The 27,236-nt window shown below is 40.4% G+C and overlaps 1 protein-coding gene across 2 annotated transcripts in view; it reads left to right on the forward strand.

Annotated features, from left to right (window-relative positions):
• Positions 1-27,117, forward strand: part of IPO9 (importin 9) — a 39,352-nt gene extending 12,235 nt beyond the window's left edge. For both annotated transcript variants that reach the window (XM_033001946.2, XM_033001947.2), the window contains exons 7-24: positions 1,693-1,812; positions 6,603-6,703; positions 8,055-8,113; positions 8,669-8,820; positions 9,898-9,996; positions 10,139-10,245; positions 11,394-11,533; positions 13,828-13,987; positions 14,980-15,206; positions 15,416-15,564; positions 16,485-16,613; positions 17,853-18,128; positions 19,885-20,051; positions 22,112-22,245; positions 23,839-23,958; positions 24,440-24,541; positions 25,367-25,443; positions 26,017-27,117. In XM_033001946.2, coding sequence (XP_032857837.2) covers positions 1,693-1,812; positions 6,603-6,703; positions 8,055-8,113; positions 8,669-8,820; positions 9,898-9,996; positions 10,139-10,245; positions 11,394-11,533; positions 13,828-13,987; positions 14,980-15,206; positions 15,416-15,564; positions 16,485-16,613; positions 17,853-18,128; positions 19,885-20,051; positions 22,112-22,245; positions 23,839-23,958; positions 24,440-24,541; positions 25,367-25,443; positions 26,017-26,127 — 2,430 coding nt within the window. In that variant the 3' untranslated portion in view covers positions 26,128-27,117. The remainder of the gene's footprint in view (positions 1-1,692; positions 1,813-6,602; positions 6,704-8,054; positions 8,114-8,668; positions 8,821-9,897; positions 9,997-10,138; positions 10,246-11,393; positions 11,534-13,827; positions 13,988-14,979; positions 15,207-15,415; positions 15,565-16,484; positions 16,614-17,852; positions 18,129-19,884; positions 20,052-22,111; positions 22,246-23,838; positions 23,959-24,439; positions 24,542-25,366; positions 25,444-26,016) is intronic.
• The last annotated feature ends 119 nt before the right edge of the window (positions 27,118-27,236 follow it).

The raw sequence follows: 27,236 nt of genomic DNA on the forward strand, positions 1-27,236 counted from the left end.
CAACATACACTGAATTCAAACTGAACGAGATTCTAAATAATTGTTAATATGAAAATGAAATGTTGGAGAATTATGTACTCTGTCAGCTGTAATTATGCAGAAGAGGGTGTAATTTAATACATGTAAAATGGCTAACTCCCTCCTTTCACATGCGTGCCTCAATACTGTGACTTGGTTTCCATAATTAAGTTTAACTTGTGACATGTCAACGGATGTGTTTGTAACAGCTCAGAGAAAGGGGAATCAGCATGGGGAGGAGATAGTGTATTATCCCTTTCTTTAGAAATACCTGTCATAGCTTCCGGTCTTCAGGTGAACCCTGTGGCCACCTGGGTTACGATGGGCAGTTTTCTGGCCCTTGGGCAAGGCATTGGTTACAAGGTCCTGGAACTTCATCAGTTGCTTTAGCATGCATGTTAGCCTTTTGTTCCTAAAGGGGTAGTGGAAAACAAAACAAATCAAATTTTAGAAAAGTAACTGTTAAGAAAAAAACATATTTCAGTTAAGCAGCTTTATACATGAGTCTCCTGTCTGGCTCTGAGCACATGTGCATTTTATATGGCCTTTGACAAGTGGATTTCCCAGAACTCCCCAGACAATAAATTGTTCTTTTTAACTTTTGGGGGTGTGAGAATAGGAAAGGGTGACTCTCAGTCTAGTGGCTGGTCATTGCTGAGTAGCTGTATCTGCTGTTTCCTTTCCGTTTGCACAGGGAGAAATTCAGTGCACATTTCTGGGAAGTTCTCGTAATTACACCCTATCTGTGCTGCACTGACAAGGTTACTTATGCAGTATATCATGCAGCTGGTACCAGTACCCAAAACACAGTAGTAGATCCCCACTGTCTTATTCTGGAGGAGAGCTGAAAGTGTCCTTTACATTGTATACAAAACTTTCTTTATTGAAATTTTACTTTAAAAAAAATAAGAAAATGAGGCAATCTTTTTATAAATTGTTAAGGTGATATCTCATAATTAATTTAAACATACAACTTCGCTGTCTTAGCTATGGAGTTATGAGGAATATTCTCAATAAAATTAGTTTTTGTCCAGTATTAGTTGCTCTGCCAAGCACTGCTTATGGAGTGCTTTGACATCTGGAAAAATACTTGCTGCGTTTTCCTAGGAAGAATCATCATGGTAATCTTCAGGCCAGCTGTTGATATTCAGCTGACAAAGAGCTTGTTTGGTTTGGGGGAGGGTGGCTCAGGAGGGAGGTAAATGCTGTCCACAGGGTTTAGTGTAATTGCTGGTGTGTGATGTAGGCACTACAGGTTTCTTTTATAGCCTGGGGGGGTCTGGGTGATAGGGTGCAGGGCATGATTCATCTAATCAAATGAAAATGTCTCTTTAGGAGGATGTGTGCTGCTCCTGAGACTCTCCCAACTGGATTGTCTGGATCTCTGTTTAGAGTCTGAAGTGATTAGATTAGATGTAGCATGGGTTTTGTAGCAGTCTGTGCTGTGTGGTTTTGAAGGGTGGGATTCAGCTGAACTTAGTTCCCAGCATGAGGAAGGAGCCAAAGTGATGTCTGAAACAAGTATTTAATGTGACTTCCCAGAGTTCTGCAGTTGGCACGAGTCCCTCTTTGGTCTTCTAACATAAAAGTGTAGTTTCTGTTGCTTCTAGTGCTTTACTTGTCAGATGTGGGGGTTCTGTAGTATTCATTTGTGCTTGCATTGATTATAACCAGGGTGCGGCCAAAGTCCTGATTTTTCCTGTGGTGCAGCAGTTCACAGAGGCCTTTGTTCAGGCTCTGCAGATGCCTGATGGACCTACATCAGACAGCGGGTTTAAGATGGAAGTCTTAAAGGTAAGTCACTTAAGATTGATTAAATAAAGAATTGAATACCAATACACTGTTAGATGTACTGGAAAATAGAGGAAACTTACATGTATGTCACCTCTCCTGGTATTGCTTATATTACAAATAGTGGAGTTTTTTGGCTCCCAGTGCCATACAACATTGAAATAAATTCTTCTGCCTGTACTGAAGATGCCTATAATGAGATCCATAGAGATCTGTCCATGAAGTGATCCATAGGGATCAATCCATAGGATGACCTGTCCTTGTCATTCACTGATCTAAGACATCTTGGAGGCATCTTGTTTGGACACCATACTCAATAATTAAATATTTGTCTTTTCTAAAGATGCTGCAGAATTCTGCTGCAATGAAGTTTAAAAGCTCATTATGTGCAGGTGCTTTTCTAGAACTTGCCTGCTCTTTAATGTTAAATCATCTCTGCCAAAGAGAAATGGACAGCCTTTGTATTCTCCTGTTTTCCTGGAGAAAGAAGATTGTATTGCAGAGCTCTGTGTGCATGTAGCTCAGCGTGTGGGGACAAGAGTGCCAGTGGAGGTAAAGAGATCCCTTCAACAGCTGGGAAAGCACTGGAGTTCTAGGGTGCACTGTCTGCAGTGTGGGAGAGAGAAGAAGAGCTTAAAAACATAAGTTGTAGAATGAAATCCAGATCTTTCATTTACTTGCATGTGTGCTGGGGTAAGCAAGACTGGTCGTGGTATACAGGTTTCCAAACATGGACAGCTGAGGCCCATTCAGCCACGTTCCCCGAAGAAAACAATAAGGAAGACTTATTCAAGACAAGTATCAAAAGTTTTTCACAATGACCAGCTTTGCACTGGAACCATGAAAATAAATGCTGGGAGGATGCTATCATGTAATACAAACTAGCAAGTACAAAGTTCAGTGTCATGGAACTTGTTTTCTTGGTCATGTTAAAGGTGGCACTACCCTGGTTATGGCATCCTGTCACTTCTCAGTCAGGGCTCGTAGGTATCATACACTGGAAACAGCAGGAGCTTGTTTTTGCTATGCAGCACCAGATGGAAGGGAGTTTGGTGTAGGATGTTGGTGAGTTTTGTTGAGAGTGTCTCTTGCAGCTTTTTTTTTTTTTCCTTTCCATTGGCTGTGCACTGGAATTCCTGGGACAGTAATATATAGGAATGCTAAGATGAAGGGGATACTCTGGGATGTTCTGCAGGGTGTAATCTTGATTTGAAGAAACTGCAGCTCCAGAATGTCTAAATCTTTGATTCCAGATACATACATTCGGATGTTTAACAAACAGAAATAGTTCTCAGCCTACACGGAAAGCAGTTGTAATTGATAGTTTCACTCTAACCATAGATCGGTTCTTCTGTTCTTGTCATTCATACATTCTGCAGCCTTTTTTGTTATTTATGTAACAGCACTTACTGGATTTGGGGCTACCTGTACTTGTATGTCTGTATTGATATACAGCAGTAGTATCTTGAAAGATGTGACAGGCTAGGGAAGTATTTGAGGAAATGTCATCATGTTCTTGCTCTGTTCTTTAATTACGTGTGGGCATCTGCTTTTAGCCACTGCTAGGTAGGTGCAATACAAGAGGATTTCAGTCTGAATGCACTATTGTATGTTGAGTGGCGTTTATGGCAGCAGAATATCAGTATGGATTTAAACAGTACATTCAGGAGATTTGCCGTGGACAAGTGGTTTGTAGGAGGCTTTTTGTGAAGAGATGAGTATTCTGGCTGTTGACTCAGGGTAATTTATGATTTTGTCACTTAGTGTTTCTAAGCTGATGATACCAGTTTTCTAAGGGAAAGGGATTCAGGTGAAAGACCCATAAATTGCCATCCCTTCCAGATAAGTGGATTTTGTAGGCATTGTGATGCAGAAGTAAGAGACCTCAAGGGATTAGATAAGCCAGCTCTACAGATGAAATCATCACAGAACCCCTTGAAAAGCTGATGCAATGGAGGAAGGAATTGAGACTTTTTTATAGTACATTTGCAGCCAGATGCTAACTATCTTTTTTCCTTAATGAAGTGCTATGCAGCAAATGACAGGAAGATTTTTTTTTTTTTTTTTTTTTTCCTTTCTTCCTTCTGTCTCAAGAGCTTTGTACTCCAAGATTCCTGGAGTTCTTGGTGGAAATCAGAGGCACCCCTGACCTAAAATATTTTGCTTTCCGTATAAGAATGTTATGCAGGACAGTGTCAAAAGTTTTAAAAAATCATACCAAAGTGTACGTATCTGCCAGGACAGTTATCTTCTTTAAGAGAGTAAGTAGTTCTATCACATAATGGCAAAACACTGATTGTTAATTTGTCCCCAATCTTTCCAAGTGTAGTTACAAATTTAGAAGTGGTTATCAGCAGGGAAGTCAGTGCCTTTAGCCATTGGAGGAGTTGAGAGGTTTGGCCACAACAAAAAAGTTTTCAACTGTGAGGACTAGAGCAAAGTACCAGTGGTGTAATTTATTATTTTGTTGTTTGATAATTAACATTAGTTAAATTGATATCTCTGAGGATGAGTGAGCTGCAAGTAAATGATTCTTGAATCCAAATTCCAGTTTTGTTGAGCATGCCACTATTGATTGTTTTGAGAGAAAGAAAGTAATTAAACATGACAGGTAACAGAGTTAAGGCAAATTTCCTATCAAGGGAATACAAATATGATGTACTTAATATGCAGTAATTATATCAAGAGCACCAATTAACCAGCCATCTAAAGTATCTTACAACCTTGCTGTAGTGCTTCTTTGCTTATGCTTAAAATCTTTCCTTTCAACACCTGTGTATCAGATGGGTCGGAGAAGTTACGCTTATATTTTTCCTCCTGTTGGAATAAATAACTAGTTATAAAAAATAATTAATCATACCCTCTTTGTTCTTGGATGGAAGACAAGGTGGTAGCTGTGTCTTGGGGGCAAATTTCCAAAGTTTATGAGCAAAGTACGTAGCCTGTGCCTGCTGCGCTCTTACTGAACGTTTAGCTTTAGCATGCTCTCCTGCTGCTGGCTAGCATATATTTTTAAGCTTTTTATCTACAAATTTGGGGATTCCTTCTTTGTCTAAAGACACAGGTAGGAAGCGAAGTAATAAAATGCTTTAATACAGAGTGACTTTAAGGAGATGCTGAACAATTAGTCAGGATGCGGTTGGATGTTTGCTTGTGGAGTAGCTGGAGGGGATTCTGGAGCTGTCGTGTTGCTCCCCCAGTGGTGATTTTGGTGTGTCTGTGCGGTGACTCAGGCTGCAGGTGGGATCAGTTATTGCCTGGCTTGGCCATTAAATGTCCTGCTTGCGGAGCAGCTTGACTTTGCTCTGAAGAGAGATGGATAAGGATTTAGTAGGTGGTGGAGCGGTACATGGGGATAGGCAGAGAAGGAAAGGAGAGGGAGGAGATCTGTGAAGCAACTCTTTTAGCTCAAACAAGCATTGGGAATTGTCAGAATGAGAGGCCAGGGGTTGAAATACAACATTTGACAAGAGAGTGTGTGCTCTTTTTTTTTTTTTAATGACTGGTGCTACAGGAAAGTGGTAAACTTGCAAAAGCAGCCTTCTATTGTTAGAACTGCAGAGCTGTTGAATTGAAGAACTCTTACCACTCCAGCAGTGCTTCCTGCAAGATTGTCTTGGCATATAGCTTAGAAAAACTTACATGGAGTTCATAAGCAGTGGCATATGGAACAAGTCTCTTTAGGTGCTACTGTGGCCATAATAAAGGTGTTGAGTTTGTAACAGTCCTGCAGATCAGGTTCAGATCCTCTGCCAGCACCTTCCTAAACTTGTTTTTTTTCCAGAGGCTTCCACAGGTCTTTTCTGTAATGCTTCTAGCACCAACCAGACTCATTCTCAGATTTATGTATCTGGATTATCTCTATATGCCTGCTCATCTCTAATAGTGATATCAGAATGCTGGGGTTTTTTTCTGGAAGATGAATTATTTTTTTATTGTACCCACTGCTACAAACAAACAAACTGGGCAAAGTGTTTGGTATTGGGTAAGCGGGAACAAACTGATTCTCATATGTCTTGTAGCAGCCAGCAGTTTGTGAGGGGCTCTTCTGTAACCAAGATAAAATAACTGGAGCTGTGCCCCTGCAGGAGGAGGTGGTGTCTATTAGGTGGAGTGAGCGTTTTCTGACTCCTGAAAGATCCCAGAAGCTTTCTGGCAAGAGTCAGTGCAAGGGCTCCCCTAAATCAGAGTGATCAGCTCCGTGAAACCCCAGGCACAATCCCTCGTGAAGCTGTTGAGCTATTCCCAAAGCAGCTCCTGTGTTGGCCTGGCACAGCTGTCTGTGTCTGCAGCTGTGGTGGGTGAGAGAATTGATCTGGTGGGTATTTTCTTCTGCAGCTATTCCCTGGATGTGCAAATGGATATGTTGTGTGATGTGTACAAGTGTGGGAAATAGTCTGTGATCTGGTTTTACTTGATATTAGAGTTCATTTTCTAGAACAAGATAGCTTCCAGGTGGTAATCATATCCAGACAGTGCTGTACAGTGATGCACTTCGGATTGGAATCTGTACCTTGCCACCAAATTATTGCATTGTTGCAGTTGCATTTATAGAGTTGTATATCTTGTGTTATCCCTTTGCTTCCTGCAAGAGGAGCAAATAGGAAGAGGGGTCTGTTTGTCAGCGCTTGTGCAAGAGAGGAGGGACTGCCTGGTCAGGAGTGAGAGGGGACCTTGGTGGCAGGAAGGCGTTGGTTTATCTCAGTTGTTGATGAAACAGCAGCCCATGATTCGAGTAATTGTTGATGGTTTTCTGTGGTTTCACTTCTGATTGATACTCTTTTTTGTTCCAGGCTGTGACAGCACTTGTGAAAAACTATCCGAAGCACATGGTTTCATCAATGCAGCAGATCCTGCCCATTGTCTGGAATACCCTTACAGAAAGTGCCGCCTTATATCCTTTGTAGTGAATGGTTTTAGCTAGAATAGAACAAGACAAGCTCTGTCTCATACCCAGTAATGACTTAAACACGGATGAAGAGCATGGTACATGGAGTGGTCCTCCGTGACAGCCAGAATATAGTCATCTATGGTGTAGATACGTTGACGTTTCTGTTACTTCAGCAGGCTTCATTAAGTTTCTATTAGCTTAAAAGTCATGTATGATGAAGGGTGTGAGTGCCCATGTTACACTGGCTGTAGAATTGCAGCTGATCTCTGCGTTGTTTCTGTTACCCTTAGGTGAAAATTGTCATCTTAAAAAGATGGCTAGTCACAATGTAAAGACTTCTAGTAAGGGAGAATCTACAATATCCTTTGCTACATCAGTACTGATGTCTGGTTACACTTGCTGCTGAAATTGAAATTGATTTGCCTTTTGAATTTTGTAACAGTCATTACTCCACTGCAGGATCTGCCATGTTAGAGGTGTTCTTGTGGTAGTTTTCCTAGTACTTCTAAACTGACAAATCTTTCCGTACTGTTAATCCAAAAGTTGCTTTTGTAGCTTTTATTAATGATACAGTAATTGTAGAATACTGAGCCTTCTTGTAGCTTTTTCTGAATTTTTAGTATAAATGCTGGATTTGGGACACTGTCTTGTGATAATAGCATAAGGTTTGACTGAGCTTTTCCTCCATAATTTAATTAGAATGGCGATTCTCCTAGAGATCATAGATCTAGACCTTTTTATATCAAAGCTGCTTGCGTAATCTTGTGTTTCAGAATCCTGCTGTATATTGGGTGATAGGTGATAGTGAAAGGGGGCAGAGAGACCATAAAAGTGCTGGAGGAAGTAGAGGCTGTATAGTTTCAAGGTCAGCTGTTTGTTACGGGGGGGTGGGGGGGTTGTTGTTGCTTTTTTTAGACACCTGTTAAAATACAAGGAGCTGTTTGTTAAATTTTTGATGGTGTATTTCTCCCTCGATCTCTCCTGACTACCGCTGAAGTCCTGCTGGCAGCTGAGCTGACAAAATAGGTTTTTTTGAGTCTATGTTGTTCTGTTTTGCAAAGTTTTAACATAAATGAAGTTTTGGGTTGCCTTGGTGGATTTTGTTTAAGTTAATCAAAAGATCTAAAGGATGTGCTGAAGTGATGTGGAAGGGATCTTTGAAGTTGGGCAATATAAAAATCCAGGAGCTCCTGGAGCTTGTCTTCTCTCTGAAACACAAAACTGTGAGTGAAGTCAAAGATTTTTTTAAGAAAGAAAACTTCCCTAGTTACCAAGAATTTTAAGATAGGAACAGGTTAATTCCTAAATAGGTGCAGTTTTTTAGAAACATGCATATTTACTTAACTCCTTCCACTTATGTGAGAACAGAAGTAAATTACACAGAAGAGGTAGAGGACCCTGTGGATTCTGATGGTAAGAACTTGTTAAAGTGCTCTTCTGCCTTCTCTTTTGAAGAGGAATGGACTTGCTTAATATTATTGTTGGCAAAACAGTGACTGAAATACTGTAGGAGATAATGCTAAAACTGCATTCATGGTGTTAGAAGAGTCTCCACTGTACAAGTTATGGGTGATTGTGATCAACAAAGCTGTGTAATTTAAGCTTTCTAGCGACTCAAGGAATGAGTTCTGCAACAATTTTGAAGTAAAAGTAATTGAACAAAAAAAAAACCCAAACAGGTACTAGGTTTAGTTTGATCAGTTTTAATGAGGGGTGTGTGGTGAGGTGGGAAAAGAGCAGAAAGTGATGAGGGCAGAAGTTCTTCTGAGGCTGCTGCTGCCCTTGCTAGTCCAGGAGTAAGAATAAACATTATCTCATCAGACAAGCTAACAATTCGTAATTATATTTGACACCCATTTATACCTTTCTTTATGTTAGCATATTCAGTCCTGGTTTTTTTACTTTCACTTCTGTCTTTCTGTATGTTGGCATATTCTGTCATGTTCTTTTTTTTCCTACTTTGTTCAGGTGAAGTATTGGGCTTTGAAAATCTAGTGTTCAGCATATTTGAATTTGTTCATGCCTTGTTGGAAAACAACAAATTTAAGAGCACAGTGAAGAAGGCTTTGCCAGAGCTGATCTATTACATCCTCCTTTACATGCAGATCACAGAGGAGCAGGTGAGCATGTTTGTCTTGTGTAGAAAGCAAATGAAATGAGAGATTTAAAACAGCTAATGTCCCAGGAAGAGTTTCAGTGCTTGGAAGCTGCTGCAATCTAATAGGCTGTTCTGTCACTTTGCTGTGCCAGGGGTTAGGGCAACAGCATCCAAGTGTTCCTGAATGATGTAACGTGGACAGCAAATAATAGAATCGTAGAATGGTTTGGGTTGGAAGGGACCTTCAAAAATCATCTAGTCCAGCCCCACTGCCATGGGAGTGGGCACCTTTCACTAGATCAGCTTGCTCAAAGCCCCATCCAACCTGGTCTTGAGCACTTGCAATGATGTGGCATCCACAGTTTCTGTGGGCAACATATTTTAGTGTCTCAGCACCCTCATAGTAAAGAATTTCTTCCATATATGTAATTAAATCTATTATCTTTCAGTTTAAAACTGTTGCCTCATGTCCCATTGCTATCTTTCTTGTAAGCCCCCATTATGTATTGAAAGGCTGCAATAAGATCTCCCCAGAGCCTTCTCCAGGCTGAACAACTCTAACTCTCTCAAGCTTTCTTCCTTGATTCTTCATGAAGGATTGTGCTGTGAAAATGAGGATTATCATGCTGAAAGTGTTAGCCAGGTTTCTGTGATAGTGAAAAGATTGGGTTAGTAGTGTGAAATAGTTTATACTGAAATCCTGGCCTCCCAAGCCTGACAGCCATTGTCTTTTTGTTCAGGTAGGCATGCATAAAAATAGTTACTCTGTTAAAGATTCATCTGCTTCTCCCATTCTTCATCTATAAATAAAACTGCATAGCATTGATTCCAGGTCAGTCATTAGTTTTGTCAAATTCTAATCTCAAATGAAGAGCAGAAGAGCAAGATGAGCTCAGAACAGAGTAGGTCTCTACCTTTCAAAGGTTTCTCCAATAGATTATAAAAAAAATCAGTTGAAGATGATGACTTCTTATGGCAGAGAAAAATTCTGAAAGTAGTTTTGCAAAACTGAGATTACTGGGAACAGAAAAGCTCCCTTTAACCCTTAGTATTCTGAATTATCCTCCACTCTATCCTCCTTGTCTCCTTTTCATTTCAGATAAAAGTTTGGACAGCAAATCCACAACAATTTGTGGAGGATGAAGATGATGATACTTTTTCCTATACAGTGAGGATTGCTGCACAGGATCTGTTGCTGGTATGAAATGTGTTCCACATGTAGATGCAACCAAGATAATAATAACAACAAATAATAAACCTAGCATCATGAAGGGCATTTGGCAAAAATGACAACTTTTAGAAGTCCATAGAAATAAGTGTTACCATTTCCTTCTATACAGGCAGTGGCTGCTGATTTCCAGAATGAAAGTGCAACTGCTTTGGCTGCAGCAGCTACAAGACATTTACAAGAAGCTGAGCAGGCTAAAAACAGTGGTGCTGAGCACTGGTAAGGAGATGGGGCAGCAGGGAACAACACCGATATGAATGGCAAGCTCTTCTGCAGTATTGGGTGCAGCACTATTTAATTACATTTTTTTCGTGACATTGCTGCTGATGGACAAGGATGAAATCTGAGAACTCCGATTAGAAGAACAAAAAGGAAGTACAGCTGTTCTTGAGCCAGATGATGACATCTTCATGTGGAACACTTTCAGCAATTCCTAGTCCAAGCTGGCTGTCCCCAGTCTCCCTCCCTCCAGACCCTGACTATTCCTTAAAACTTACCACTGGAAACAGTAATTAGTTATATGCAATCTGAAGAGAAATTGGCAATACTTACACTGTGTGTTCAGTTAATTGAACTCAAAATTTCAGCCTTACCTTTTTGTTTGTTTTATTTTTTTTTTCTACTTGATGTAAAGAAGACATAGGTGCTGTATGCAGATGTCTGTGTTTAACTGTAGAACTTCAGAGTTGCAATTTTTAATGTTACTTTGGGATAGGAAGAGAAAGCTCAACTGCAGGAGTACCTGGTTGCTGTTGCATAACTATTCTCTCTTGGTTTTACAGTGCATTAGTTCAGTGTTTCTGTTTATTTTGAATATTAGTGTCAGAGTAGCCACCTTGTATGGTGAGCAGCAACCGAATGCCAGAGAAATCAGTCATTGAGCCCCATCTGCCATAATTGTGATGTTTTAAAGTAGGTTATTTGCTTCACAGATAAAACCAAGGAGAAGTGATATTTGCTCATAACCCTATTTCATCATAATTAACAAAATGTAATGCAAAAATAGACATTTTTCAAACTTTAATGTACTGGGTAACACAGTGCTTCTGCAAGCAAGGCACAGCTGGAGATATAAGCCTTCATTGAAAAGTCTAATTTCTTTTTTTATTATGGGAACAAAATTAGTACAAGAAGTAACAATTATTCAACCAATATTTTAGAAAGAGATTGAAAATGCTGCCTATCCTGGGTGAGTTTCTAAGCCCCCAAGTTGCAGAGTTTTGCAAATGTTCATTTATTCAGGGCCTTTTTAAATTCTGTGCTTTGGGATCAAGGAAATAGTAGTTCTGGTAGCTTAGACAGAAAAATTTTTATTTATTGTGGTGATGGTGGTGGAAAAACCTAAAGCCATCTGAATTCTTTTGCAGGTGGAAAATACATGAAGCTTGTATGCTGGCCCTGGGTTCTGTGAAGTCTATTATTACAGACAGTGTGAAGAATGGTAGAATACATTTTGATATGCACGGCTTCCTGACAAATGTTGTTCTTGCAGACCTCAACCTTTCAGGTATATTTGACCTTGCCATTACTCAGAGTAGTGCTGACTACCAGACCCTGAAAAATCTCTTACAAACAAAAGTGTCTGATGAATCAGGTTACTGTATGCATGTGGTGGTGTGAAATGCAGTTGTGCACATTGTACATGTGTGTTGTGGCTTAAACCCGGCCGGCAGCTAAGCACCACACAGCCACTTGCTCACCCTCCCCCACCCTGGGGAATGGGGGAGAGACTCAGAGGGGAAAGGAGACTTATAGGTTGAGATAAAAACAATTTAATAATGGAAATAAAAGAAAAATCATAATGATAGTAGTAGTAGTAGAAAATACGAATGAGTAATGCACAATGTGATTGCTTACCACCCGCTAACCGATGCCCAGCCTGTTCCCAGCCAGCGATCCCAGAGAAGAGAGAATCCTGAAACCACAATCCCAGAAGCCAGAGTGAGCTTTACAATCAACCCTTATCTGTACACTGAGCATGACATTATATGATACGGAATATTCCATTGGCCAGTTTGGGTCCATTGCTCTGGCTGTGCTCCATCCCAGCTTCTTGTGTACCTGTGCACTAGTAGGACATGGGAAGTTGAAAAAGCCTTGATTTCTTAGCAATAACTGAAAACATCAGTGCATTATCAACATTCTTCTCAGATCAGAGCCCATACTACATCCAACACACAGCAGTATTCTAGCTACTAAAAAGGGGGAAAAAAATAGGTCTATCCCAGCCAAAACCAGGACGGTGTGAAAGGGCACAAATCTTACTTTGTGAGTTCACACATGCTACCAGGCCTAATATGGGACACTGCTTTCAGTTGAAACTCACTGTTAGCTGGATGTTTGGGCATGTAGGGCTGGAAGGGCACACTTGTTTGGGGAACTTGGTAGAAAATAGCTGATCTGTTGTCTTGTATATGTTTCTAGGAAAGACACCAGCAGTGTTTAACAGGCTTCAGAATTCCTGCAGCACCGTACCCATTTTTGTTATGTTGAGGCTGATGCTGGTCGTAGCACTTGAATTCAGTTAATACTCCTAGCTCAGTGAGATCCTATTATTGGGAGCTCTGCAGGCTTCTGCTTTCTACGTTATCTTACATCAGTGTGCAAGAAAGTCAAAGGAGTTGGTGAAAGTTGGACCTCAAAAGTCCTTGCAAATAAAATTTGAGATGTTTAAGCCAATATGAGCGTTATTGATGAGTCCACATTAAGTTGTGTCAGTGCAGAAAAAACAAATTGCTGGATGCTTTCATCAAAGAAACATTTATTTACCACCTAATACAAAGAAGGGTTTTTCTTTTTTTTTGAGTTAATTTTGAATGAAAAAAAAGTGTGCAAGGTGCAGTGTGCAATGCATGTAAAGTACAACCTCAGCTATTTACATATATTTACTCACATTTACATATATGGTATTGGGTTGTAAATGAGCTATTGTTCTCTAAAAAGAGCTTCTGGAGTCAGTATATAGCTAGTTCTCAGAGGATATCCGTTTCATGCTCAGTAATAGTAATAGGACAAAGTCATGTTGCATTTTATGATACTTGCTCAGAAAACAAAGCTTTTCTCTTGCTGTACATCTTGCATGGAGTTTTTTGTGTCCTCATCTTAAAATTAATACTTGCAGGAGCATAAATAATGGCAGTAAAGATGCTGAGAAATAGAGAGCATCATCTTTTTGAGGATAGCCTAAATAGATAAGGATACTTTTAGCCTGAAAATGCAGAAGGGTTAAGTGCAATAAAGATACATCGTACCTTGATAAGTGTAAACAGGTGAGTAGATGATGAGTATCACTGTTTCTCTGGTGCTGTTGAACATTATGTTCTGTAATTGCACGGTGATGGCTAGAAACTAGAAAAGTAATATGTAAGAGATCCCTGTGTATGTGCTCTGTTTCTCTAATTCTTTTCCCTAAGCTGCTGCTATTTGCTGCTGTTGAGGACAGAATATTGAGCTAGATGAATAGCAATTACTGAGAAAAACATTTGTTTTCTTTTACTTTTGTTCTGGCGATCAGTAAAGCATGTATTGTATTGATGAACAAATTCAGGTGCAGCTAGTTGAGGGGGAAAAGGGTTTTTTTTTTAAAACAAATGAGAAATTATTATTTGAAATAACTAAGAAAATAAACTCTGTTCTGCCTATGAGCAAAAATTATTTGTATGCCTACATACTTGTCTTCTGTCACATATTACCATTTTCCTACTGGGATAACAAGATTTTGGTTAATGGATGGAAGCAGCTGTAATTTTAAGCTCATAAAACTTACTCTAAAACCACTGAGGTTTTTTTGTTTTGCTTTAGTGTCTCCTTTTCTCCTGGGTCGTGCTCTGTGGGCCGCCAGCCGTTTTACAGTGGCTATGTCTCCAGAACTAATTCAGCAGTTCCTGCAAGCTACTGTCAGTGGTTTACACGAAACCCAGCCTCCTTCTGTCCGAATCTCTGCAGTTAGAGCTATCTGGGGGTAAGTAAACCCTACGGTATTCCAAAGCCCTGGGGACAGGTGGTATAAATTACACTTATAAAACTGGTATGTTAAAATATTAATAACATTTCTCTACTGGCTGTGGAAGTATTTGCTTTGAATGAAATAGATGTTAAAAAGTGTAAGCAAGCAAGTTCGAAACAGAATAACTCTAATGAGGATTATGAAATTGAGATTCAGTGTTGGCTACAGTAAAATATTATAATGGTTCCAGTCCCAAAGAGAAGCAGAACTAGAGAGCGAAGAAGAGCATAAAGATGAAACTCAGAGTATTCCTGTTCAGTCACAAAGGTGACTGAATGACATAATGCAAATCACAGCAATAAGGAACATTTAGGGGGAGGTTTAATGCTGTTTTTGTAGCTAAGTTGCAAGAAGGAAAAAGGAAGATCTGCTGTATTGATTCTAAAGTGAAAAATGAACATTAGTGTGAAAACAAAAACCAACCAACCACAAAAAAACTTGCAAAAACCCTACTCTTCCTCACTTTCTCCTGCCAAAAACACACCTTGTCTTCTATTTGCACTGAAATGTTAATGAATAAGTAAAAGCAGAGACTTAAGAGTTATTTATTCCTGAAATTGTTTTATTGTTCCCTAGCTCACTTGTAGAACATGGCAATTAAACACTTCATAAGCTGCGAGTGTCTGTCTCAGACTACTTCTTTCCTCAAGGTTTATTTTCTCCATTGATGGACAGTTCTTGAGAGAACTGTTACTAAGAGGCGGTAGAAGCTTTTAGCATCATTTGACTCAGCTCTGCTTCTGTGAACCATCGGGGTGGAATGAGGAAGAAAGATAGCTGAGCTGTTGAGACATCGAGGAACAGTAGACAGAAGGGGAAAAGTCCTTGAGGAGTGAACTTAAGAATGGGTGGGGTGAAATAACCCCTTCTATAACATCTCGAGTTAAATGTATACATCACTTTAATATATTACTTATGTATTTTTGTATCATAAATTTCTTGTCTAGCTACTGTGACCAGCTGAAGATCTCTGAGAGCACCCATGTGTTGCAGCCTTTCCTTCCTAGCATTCTTGATGGACTGATCCACTTGGCAACTCAGTTCAGTTCAGAGGTTCTAAACCTTGTGATGGAGACGCTGTGCATTGTCTGTACGGTAGACCCAGCATTTACAGCAAGTGTGGAGAACAAAATCTGTCCCTTCACGATTGCAATATTTTTGAAGTACAGTAACGGTATGCATTTAAGTTACATTCTGAAAGTACAGTTGTTTTTGTTACTGAATCCTGGTACTGAAAACGTAATAAAAGATAATTGAATTAACATTGATTCATACAGTAAAGCTGCAAGGGAACCTTGCTGCTTTGTCTATTCAAAATAGTGGTAGTAAAAATTGAGATGTGTGTGTTAGTATGTTTTAGTAAATGGGGCTTTCTCTCTCCAGATCCAGTTGTTGCTTCTCTTGCCCAAGATATCTTTAAGGAGCTATCTCAGATAGAAGCCTGCCAGGGTCCAATGCAGATGAGGCTAATACCAACTCTTGTCAGCATCATGCAGGCCCCTGCTGACAAGATCCCAGCAGGGCTTTGTGCAGTAAGTTCTACAGTGGTACATGGTCTTAGCTGGAGATGATTCCCTGTTCTTTTATGTATAGGATGGCTGGTCTGCAAAGAGTAGAATGGTTGCTTTTAAACTGCTTTGGAACAATGACTTTAGTCACTGGTAAAGATTTCTTTGTGGAGAGAAAACAAACTGTGGGTGGGGGGAGATTCTTCCAAAAGTTAACTTTAAACTGCTGCTCTGGCCTTCTTCCAGTCTCTGCAGCGTATGCCTGGTCATTTTGCTTTGACATAGCCAGCTTTCACCAGTAACAGCCTTGAATGTTCTCCAGGAGGCTACACAACTATTCCTTGCACTTTTTTTCTAAGGCTTTTTGTGATTTATACGTCACATATATAAATTGCTGGAAATAAATTATACAGGTTTGTCTATAAAAAATCCTCTTATAAAAGATTAAGCATTGACTGTGTAGAATGATTGTATGGAATTAAACCCATAAACATCTTTATCAATATGCTTACAATCTGCCTATTAATTGGCATGACTGTAACAATTGCTTATGGGTAATTAAAATAAATTTAAATCAATATAAACAAAATGGAACAAGTCAGCTGGAATAGTTCTCTGGCTGTACTGTTTAACATGCATCAGGGTACCGTGAGACTGTTTGCCATATTTCAGTGGTTACACTGCTTTTAATGTTTGAACTGCCTTGGGAACTTTTGCAGTGCACACCATGTGTCCATGTCAAATACAGTGATGCTTGGGTGTGTGACTCCAAGGTCCTCTGATTTAAAAAAATACTCTAGACCGTAAAATTAGAATGCAGTTGCAGTACTGGCTCACATCCTTCCAGTTTACTCCTTTGATGCTTGCACCAGTGGTGGGTAACGCTGACTTAGGGTACTGTGGCTGCTGCTGTAACAGTCCTTTTGTTTGGGTTTTCCTTTCAGACTTCTATCGATATACTGACCACAGTTGTGAGGAATACAAAACCTCCTCTGTCTCAGCTCCTGATCTGCCAAGCATTCCCTGCAGTGGCTCAGTGCAGCTTGAACACAGATGACAATGCTACTATGCAGGTAACCCTGTGGGGAGTGGCAAGGGTTGCAGGGCTGTGCACGTCCGAGAGGTGACCAAGACAGATGACACAGCCTTTAAGAGAGCCCATGATTTGCTTGGCAGTAGCTATATCGGCACCTCTCCAGAAGTCTCTCACCTCCAGTATATCATGGAGGTATTGCTGCTTGAGGGCTTGCAATGACTTTTGCTGCTCATTCCTTAATTTGGAGGACCAGAGTGAGTAAAGCAGCAGCCTTGAGCTTTTTCTCTATTTTAGGGCTCTAGAGCACATTAAAGAAAACCCAAACTTAAACACGAATAAAAAGAACCCAAAATCTTACTGCTTTTAGTCGCCCATAATAACTTTCATCACATCTAGGAATGGCAGAGACTGTCTTCAGGAACACGCTCAGGTGTAGGGAAGCAAAAGACCGGTGTAGAAGATCGCCTAGACCTCTTCCTTCTAGCAGTTTTCTCCTATACTTATTTAGGTGGGAAGGGGAGGGCAAACTTCTTGTTGACTGAGCCAGGTATGGGATAGAGGGAGGGCAAGGATTCATCTCAGACAGCAGTAGTGCCTGAGCTGTGCTTGTTGGCAGGCTCTGCTATTACCTGATGTCTTTAGAATATTTAAGCAAGGGAGAAAAAGCATCAGAGGTAAAAAGTGCAAGGTGCCTTTTCATTCCAGCTACTAGTTAGCATATAAATAATAAAGCTGGTTTCATTCCTTATGTAAGGAGTTTTGTAGTGCCAGTTACCCTTTTCCATGTGAATACAGACCACAGAAATGGCTTTTCCTAAACAACAGACCAGCAAGAATAGATTGGAGACCAGCATATGCTGGTTGCTCTGCTGGATCTTTTAAGACAAATTCAGAAAGATTGCAGCTTGGATGACTGGTTATGTTTTGTTCACGCTACACTTTGCTGTCTTCATCTCTTGCTTGTTAGAATCTCTTGGAATTTCTCTGGGCTACAAGACTGGCACAAAACTGCACCCTACTTCAGGTTGGCTTTGTATTTACTAGATGATCTTCTTGAGAGCTGCCTGGGCAGTGAAGAGTTTTGTGCTTGATAACGAACTGAAGCCTGTAGAAACTATTTTTAAATTTAGGCACTGCACATTAGAGAGTTTAGTTATTTTATAGATGCCACCAGTTTGCCCACTGTTTTCATCTTGGTTAAGGGTCTTTTTGGGGTGATGAAAGGAGATGTCTTACCTAGAAAGGGAAATTCTAACATGATAATTTTCTCATTTAGAATGGTGGCGAGTGTCTGCGTGCATACGTGTCGGTGGCGCTGGAGCAAATTGCACAATGGCATGATGAGCAAGGCCACAATGGACTGTGGTATGTGATGCAGGTGGTGAGCCAGCTTCTAGATCCAAGGATCTCAGAATTCACAGCTGCCTTTGTGGGCAGACTGGTCTCCACTTTAATTTCGAAAGCAGGAAGTGAGCTGGGAGAGAATCTAGACCAGATCCTGAGAGCTATCCTGAGCAAAATGCAACAAGCGGAGACGCTCAGTGTAATGCAGGTGAGCAGGCTGGGCACCCAGGCGAGTAAGTAGAAGTGTCAGGATAATAAATTGTCTTTTTTTTTTTTTTTTTAAATTGTGCACATGAGTATTTATGGCTAGTGCAATTGGAGGGTCTGCATATCCTCCTGGAGTAGTCAGGAAAATGCCTACTCTGCTCTTACAGAGTTGTCTGGATTACAGGGTAAGCCAGGTTCTTGTGGGTAAGCTTTAATGCATCTTAAATAGTCCTTCATGACCTTGTTCTTGGAAGCAGTGAACCTTTAGAGGGGACAGGATTTGCCTAAGTAGGGGTGCTATGGCAAAGGCAGCACATATTTTCCAGTGAGGTTTTTTTGCTCTATTTGAAGGATAAATGCCTGGGAGTTGAGACAATGTGAACTTTTGGTGGATGGGAGGTGTATTTGGCCTGCATCAGGTGAGAGGCCAGACAAAGAGCATCACAATCTCTTCTAGTCTTGACCTACTTCTGGTTTCACAGTTTTATGGAATGATTTTATCCCAGTGGTCTTCATTCTCTTTCCTGTCTTTCATCTGTGTCCTTAGTGTAAAACATCTAGTGATGGCTGCCTTCATTCCTCAGCAGCAGCCAGGGGAAGGCATTTTGCTGGCACTGTTGAGCAAGATATCTTACCTTTGCCCTCAATGCAGCACTTGGCTGAGGCTCGCTCTGCTCTAACCCTTTTATCTTGTATATTTCTCTGATTTTTGTACGTGCATTTTTCAGGCTAGCACATATCAAGAAGGCCATTCAGATGTCAGCACAGATTTCATCTTAAGGCCATGATTTTTCTCCCCTCAGATACACTGTTGATTCTTAACTGTTCAGAATGGCTCTCACCTTGCCTATTTTTGGATTTAGAAGATTTGGAAGTTTAAATCTGGAGGAGTCACATGAAGCCCCTGCAGCCAGGGGAAGAGAAACGAGCCTTTCACAGTACTGAATCTCTTCCCTGTGTTAGCTTGCAAGATGGGCCTCTGGAGATGGGCAGCTTTTCCCCAAGGAAGCCTACAGAGTTGCCCTCAGACTTGGAGACTGACATTTAGACATGCAAGACCCCTGGTCTTTAGGAGTTGGATTGTGAAACCGCATCATGTGAAAAAACCTTTCTAAAACTTGCAATTCTTTCCCTAAAAATTGTGTTCAGAATGCACTCAGAATTGGAAGAGTGCTGCTGAATTGTGATGTGATGATGTGGGAGGAGGGTGGTTCTGTGGTGGAGGTAATGATGGGAAATCCCTGGGGTGAAAGGGGAAGGGAATATGGGTTCTGGCTCTGGACTAATAACTTCTGTTCCTTAACCTGATGAGACAAGTTTCTGCTAGATATGTGTAGATTTAGAGTTCTGTGTATAGAACCACATGTGCAGCTTCTGGTCCATTGAGCAAACTGGGGCACTGGCAGTGTCTGAGTGTTTGCCATATGATATTTTTGCTACTCAAACTTCAACTGCAACCTCTGATATTTTTTTAGCTAGCTGTTTATCTTTGCTCTAGGAAGGTTTGTTAGTTTGGAGGATGGGTGTGAGTAAATTTCTTCCTGCTGCGTGTTTTTGAGGTGGTTAAATACTGCTGTTGACTGTATGTTTATTGCCTGCTTTAGTAGCATGCAGTGTCTTGCAGATGGTTATACTTCCTCTTGGGGTTGGTAAGCACAGCCTCCACTCCTGCAGGGAACTCAGTTACTTGAATATTTGATAAAAAGTTTTCAGCTATTAAATTATGTACAGCTAACATTTCCTTCCTTCTCCTGTAGTCCTTGATCATGGTGTTTGCTCACTTGGTTCACTCACAACTGGAACCACTCCTGGAGTTCCTGTGTAGTCTCCCTGGACCAACCGGCAAGCCTGCCTTGGAGTTTGTAATGGCTGAATGGATGAGTCGGCAGCACTTGTTCTATGGGCAATATGAAGGCAAAGTCAGGTAGGATGTTCCATAATCTGCACATTAATGTTAGCTGGCTGATCATCTCATTGCAATTAAATGCACTGGGTGTGCGGGAAAGGGGAGCTGGTTCACACCTGGATTAGTGTGTGCCAGCGCTGGATAGAATTATTTTTTTCTGCACTGTCAATTTAGCTCAGGAAAGCTGTGGTAATTGGAGCAATCTCTGATCTTCCTCTAAGTCCTCCTCTTCTGCCTGGTGTTTCTGTGCTGGAACAGGATGACCCAAGGGGGAAGGGGGTGTCTCTTGCAAGCACAGGAGTGCTTTTGAGGTTGAACTTCTGTGAACTGGATGAGAAAAGCTTCCAGACATGAAATTGCCTTTGTAGACTACTGTAGAGTTTTAGGGCATTGTAGAGGGTTTCCTAAGAGTATCTGGTGATTTCCTGGTGATTTAATGATCTCTTAAAAGTTAATAAAGAAATCAGCTAAAACGGTTTTCTCTCCATTTTGCTGTGGGAGCACATTTGTGTTCCAGTGGAGGCAGAGTACTATATTCCAAAGCATGAAATGCTCTGTATTAATTTAAATTTTGCTGCAGCTGCTGTCTTTGATTTTTCTGAAAATATGAAGCCTACCAGACCACTCTTAGGAGTCTTGTGAGCTGTTAACTTCTTAGTAAGGCAGTCAAATAGCCTGTGAAATGAATAATAAGAAACACCATGTTTCTAGTGGAAGTTTGTGAATGATTATGCAGAATAAGAGGCAGTCTGATTTGGGGATCTGGTGCTGGTTTTGATCACATTTGGTCTGTTCCATCCCTAAGAGCAGTGGTTTATCCCCATTTTGACAGAGTAGAGTTGTCTGCAGGATCCCCTCAGAATGCTTATGGCCACAAGGAAAAGCCAAGGCTGACGCTGACAGGAAGAACAAGTGGCATTTTGTTGTTCACTGCTGCCTCTCTGTTGTCCAAGGAACAAGTTAAATTCAGTGCTGTCTGTCTCTTGTCTAAGATTAGAGCTATCTATGTGCAGATGACCTGACAGGGCTTCACACTATATTAACCACTTTGATTTGGGTTGTTTATGGTGATACTTACCGTGCATTAGAAAGTTAGGTGTTTTCTGTGTACTGAAGAAGAGCAATGCCTGCTCAGAGGACTCTCTTGTTTAGAGTTAGTAGAAGGAATGTGAAGATAGCTGACACCTTCTGTGTGCATCAGTCTCCAGCCCTGTGAGTGCCATATTGAGGAAGTGGCTATTTGTTCTTGACTTGCATGATGAAAGGCTGGGAAAACTTTGGGCAACTCAGGGATCCATGTAAGATCTGGGTCCAAACCATCTGTATCAGAACTCAGAGCCATAGTGTGGGAGAGAAAGAGGGTGTGTAGCGAAAGCACGAAACAAGTAAGTTCCACAGAGCTCCAAAACTTCAGCTTGAGTCTTGTGGGGCCAGGAGAGAGGTTTAAGAGTGCCAAGCATTAATTGGTAGCCTTAACCTGTAGACAGTCATCCTCAGTACAACTTAAACAGCCTGGAACTAGAGAAGGTGTGAAAGTATGGAATAGAAAACTGAGCAGCAGAGATGGAAAGAACATGTGAAGCTACCGAAAGAGAAAACCAGAAGGTCTGAGTGTAGCAGAGCTGTGAAGAACCAGAAGTGAAAAAGAGCTTTGATACTGGGGAAAAGTAGAAGAGATGTTCGTGGCTGCAGATCAACCAGTTGCTACTTTCTTGCTACTGCTTTCCTCTTAATTCCATCTTCATCTGCATGTGATGCTTCAGGAGCACATTTAACCTTGTGGCCCTTCTGAACTGGAAAAACCTTTAATGTATGTATGCACTATTTGGTAGTGTTTAATCCAAAGCTTTGTGAGTTTTCAGCTTGCTGTGCAGGTCAGGAGATGAGTCCGGTTTCAGATGCTGACATAAAGCAGGAGAAACAGGAAAATTCTGTAATGCTTGTTCTTGGAAAAAGTGTAGAAAAAAGATCATCTGAATGTCTGCTTTGGAGATGTGTTTCCTATTAACAGTTCACTGTGAAAGCCAGACAGTTTAGGGAAATTCTGATCTGTAATTTTCCTATTCCCTGCTCCCCAGCTCTGTAGCATTGTGTAAACTCCTTCAGTATGGCATCAACACAGATGACAAGCGACTTCAGGACATTAGGGTAAAGGGAGAAGAAATATTTAATATGGATGAGGGAATACGGACACGATCAAAGTCGGCCAAAAGTAAGTAATAATTTTTCTGGTTTTAATAGGGTTTTTCTTTCCTGTTAGTAGATGCTGGGAAAGGCCTTAAAATAGATCTTGCATATCTCACAAAACTGTGGAAGATATTTCCTACGGAAGGTGTGTGTTGTCTTTTAGAGCTAATCCATACATCCCGTACTTAACATATTTGCCTTAATTCTGCCAAAGACTGATTTGGAAGACTCCTGATATCTCTGATCTAATATGGATGAGTTGATTATGGGATAGGGAGATATTCACTGCTATTTTGCATCATCTAGTTCCATCTAATGTGATAGAATTGATAATTTCATGATGTCTAGTAGCTTCTCTGAAAGTGTCTTTAGTGAATGCAGAGATTTAAAAAAGAAAAAGGGGGGGGGAGGTTTATGAGAGAGACTTTCACAAATATCAGCAATGATATCAACAAGTTAGAGATCACTTTTAATGAAAGCTTGGCCACTTTCCTGCATAAGACTTGTCTTATTAAATTAAGCAAGTATTAAAAATAATTGGCTGAACCCAAAATCTTTGATTGGAGATGACTGTATAGAGATTTATATATTAAATCGGAGAAAACACTGGGCAGTTTTTTCCTGAGGACAGAGCCCCAGAGGGAAGACGCTGGGGAGCTGCTGTCCTGAGCAGTTAGTCAGAACCTTGGCTCTGCAACTTGCTGTGCTAGAGCGTGTGTGTGACCAGTTGTGGGATGGGATGTAACGGCTGTACGGATCCCAACTGGCTGCCCATCAAGGCAGTCAGTGCTACACAGGCCTCCAGTTGGCATAGGCTCAGGGCATTTGGAGTGAGACAGCAACATTTAGGAAAGGACTAAATAGGGGAGAGCACTAGGAGTGTAAGAGGTAAGTAGTGGTCACAAAACACTTGCTACCATATTATTCTTTGCTTAAAAAAAAAACAAACTAGCAAACTCAGATACTGTCTAGTCAGATAGAAGAATGGTAATTACCAGCACTGGAGTTTAAGATGAATACTAGTGTCAGTAAGAGTTAAAACTAGTGCTCCCAGTTTCTTTATTTGATAGGATCTTTACTTTTGTAATTAAGGACAAATACACTGTCTAGCTATCCCTGTGGAATAATTAAGCCCTGCAGGAACACTGGTGAGGAAAAGTTGGAGCTTACAGTGTCTCAGACAAGGTAGAGTCACGCATGGGAGTTCTTCACTGCTCGTTTACTTGAACGCACTGCTAGATCTGTAAATACACTCCAGAGAAGAATGCTTAATGAAGTCATCTGTAACTATAATTTCATTGAGTAGACTTACAAATTCATTCAGCTGTGAAGATTTTAACCATGTCTTTTCTTCATTCAAAATATACAAGATTTGATATTGCAGTTAAGATCTTTGTAAATTTAGCTGTGAAGGTATACAGAAAGAACTTTGGGGATTTTTATGTCAGTTCTTTTTTCCTCCCAACCTGGAAGTTTTGCTTGTATATGAGCATTTTAAATGTATGGTAAAATTAAACAAACAAAACCCATGAAAAGCTGCCACAACAAAAAAAAAGGCCTGTTTTTTTAACAACTTTTTTTAAAAGCAGTGTGAATATATATTTTTCTTCTCTTCTAGATCCTGAACGTTGGACAAACATTCCTTTGTTAGTAAAAATCTTAAAGTTAATAATAAATGAACTCTCTAATGTGATGGAAGCAAATGCATCTAGACAGACAACTGCAGACTGGAGCCAAGGTAAAATACTGGGTTTGCTTTTTCTCTGTGCATGGCCTAAATCTACTTTGTAATCTCTTCAGAAGCATTTATAGTAATAAGAAGTTAACAGTCGTAAATAGTATACCTGTGTTTACAAAGGCTTAAATAGTGATCCAAAGGATAAGATCAGAGTTGTGTATTCTTACACTTGAAAATTATTTTGGGCCAGTTTGGAAGATGAGATCTGCTGTATGCCAATAAAATTATCCTTTCTTGGTGTATCTGGTTTGCCTTTCTTCCTCCCTACTTCAGGTATCCATTCTTGCTGCTCCTTTTTGCTTAGCTCCAGTTCTTGAGTCACTCATGCCAAAAGGGTATAGTAGAGGTTGCAGATGTTTCCATTCATCCACCCACACAAGCAGGGATGTTTGCCTAAAAACTACAGTCCCTTGTAGAGCGATCAACAAACTGGACCTCTTGGATTTTGATTGTTTCTAGAATTTATTTTTTTTTTAAACAGATGATTCGAATGATATGTGGGAGGATCAGGAAGAGGATGAGGATGAAGATGAAGGCTTAGCAGGACAATTCTTATCAGATATTCTTTCCACAAACAAGTATGGTAAGGAACAGCTTTAAAGTGCTTACTCAAAGGGAAAGCAGAGTAGATGACATCCTAGTCAAAGTTATTTTTCCTCGACAGCAGCTCAGGAGGGGCCACAAGCACGGGGAAGGAAATACTACGCTGGGATTTTGAATAAGGACCTTTTTCTTTGAGAGGGACATGTCTTTGAATAACACGGTGATTAAATAACTGCATTTTATACCCAAGAGTTCAAATGCTCCGTAGGCTTCACACATCTGTGAGGTTCATGCAGGTATTTCCTCTAAAGAGAAAATTGATGGTCAAAGATGTAGACATGACCTTGGAATGACAGTGTCATAGGAGTGGATGAACTTGTTTGTGGAGTGACCTTGAGAAATAATCGCTGCATAAAGAAGCTGGAGTGGGTATATCGTCTCCTTTCCTCTGCTCTCCAATTTGCATATAGTCTTAAAAGGGAGAACCTTGCAGGCAAATACAATAAGGGAGACTGCTTACATTAGCACAGAATTAGAAATGTGTCACTCTGACACCAGATTAAGGCATAAGATAATAGTGCACATAATGAACAAACCTGCTTGTCTAGTATCCTGTGTATGCTCGTCTCACCTGTGTGTTCCTTAAGACTCCCGCTACGACCTGTCTTGTTCTGGGGCTTGGTGTTTTCACATCATGTGAACTTATGGAGTAAATAGCCTGGACACAGTTTTTCTTTTTCTTTTACCCAGCAGTGCTGAAACTATTTATTTTTGGATCCTTGGATTTCAAGAGTAGTCTAATAGAATACTTCCTGAGATATTTTGCTCTGTTTGATGTTAAAACCTGCTGATTTGCCTCTGACAGATGAGGATTACTTTGAAGATGATGAAGAGGACGATCCAGATGCATTAAAGGACCCTCTTTACCAAATAGATCTCCAGGTGATGCTCTAGAATGATTTATTTTTTTTTTAAATCAGATTCCTATCATTCTTTATAAACTTTTTTTTTTTTTTATGTTGTACTTTAACAAAACTGTAAACCACTGGAAACATCAGTTATTGATTGTTGTCCCAAAGGTACTCAGTTCATTTAAATTACTTTGAAAAGTGCTGAGTATCCCAAGAATACCTGGAGCTATTTTTCCTCATTGGATCAATATCAATAATTTGGAAATGTGAATGAACAGAAGTTTTTGAACAGAGGGCATTGAGACTTTTCTACCCCTGAGCTTCACAGCTATTTGCTGAAGTCAGAAGTAGATTGGAGACTGAACATGACAGAATTTCATACTCCACTTGGAGATGCTCCCATGCAGTCAGTCCCTGTGCGATACGTTGTTCCTGCTTCTTACCACCACCTGGCAGTTGTGGGGCCACCCCTCCTTCTGCATCGCTTGTCTGTTCCCTGTACTCCCCTTGTCTTGGTGCATGTTGAGGTTTATCTTTGAGTACATGAAAGAAACAGAATTTCCAGTGATGTGATGCTAACTGGGTCTTTCTGTCTTCCTTTCAGGCCTATCTCACTGACTTCCTCTGTCAGTTTGCACAGCAGCCCTGCTATGCAATGTTTTCAGACCATCTCAATGAGAATGAAAAGCGAGTGTTACAGGCCATTGGTATATAAACCCACTCAAGAGACCACACCAATCCTATCTGAACAATACTTTTTTTTGGCTTATTCCATGTTTTATGATTAAACATAAAACATTTTCCAGTGTCTACCTGCTTGTTACAGGTGGATGATGGCTTCGTTGCAATGTATTGAGCCTCATCTTAACATGAATCTGCTAAGGGAAGGAATACTAAGAAAGCAGCAAGGACAGAAGTCTGTAGAGCTTTGCACATTGTTCTCACCATGGGAGCGCTTTCAATTTCCACAGTAACTTTCCAGGAAGTTCTTAAAAAAAAAATGTGTCCTTAATATTTTTAAAAGCAAACAGTCTCTACCTGTGAAGAGGCACTTAACTGAGTTTCCCACAGCACAGTTGGACAGAGAAAGGAATTGGGTCGCTTACAGATTGCTTGGATGTATCTTGAGAAATTGGAATGTTGTTCCTCTTCACGCTCGCGTGACACATACAGGGTAAATATCTTGATCTTACAGCGTGACTTCTTTTTATAGAACTATAGACTCTTATCAGAGATGCCTGAATGGTATGGAACCTGTTTACAGGAGTTTGGATGGGAAACTAAGACAATAAAACCAAATGCATATCTACTTTCCTGTTGTGGATGGGGCTTTGTCGCTCACATCTGCTGTCCAGTCCCATGGGAGCAGTTCTTTACTGATGCTTTTGTGTGCACATGCTTAGAGGAAGCTACCACTTAAATATCTGTTCCTGTGGCATGTGGCTACTAAAGACTTTGGTTTTATGGAACACAAGGAGCCACAATTTTTAGGGGGAAAAAAACCTGATTGTATTTAACATATTTGCTCCATGACAGCCACTCTGAACTACTTTGCTTCCTTCACACTCCTGTGTGTATTTTTATAGAGTGGTAAAATAACATTTGCAAACTGATTTACCCATAAGAACAACGTGATGTATCTCACAACACCTCTCTGCCTTTGGTTCCCCCTTGGGGAAAATGAAAATAAAACTATTGAAATGTAGATTGGTATCCTTCTTATAAAACAGATTTAAAAGGAACTTGCAATTGTTTCCGGAAGTAACTTTTTAAAGACATATTTCTCCTTAGGAAACTTTCCGTATGTGCCACCTGGAGGATGTT

The sequence above is a fragment of the Tyto alba genome, unplaced genomic scaffold, assembly GCF_018691265.1.
Source record: "Tyto alba isolate M040663 unplaced genomic scaffold, T.alba_DEE_v4.0 Super-Scaffold_30, whole genome shotgun sequence".
NCBI classification, from domain to species: Eukaryota; Metazoa; Chordata; class Aves; order Strigiformes; family Tytonidae; genus Tyto; species Tyto alba.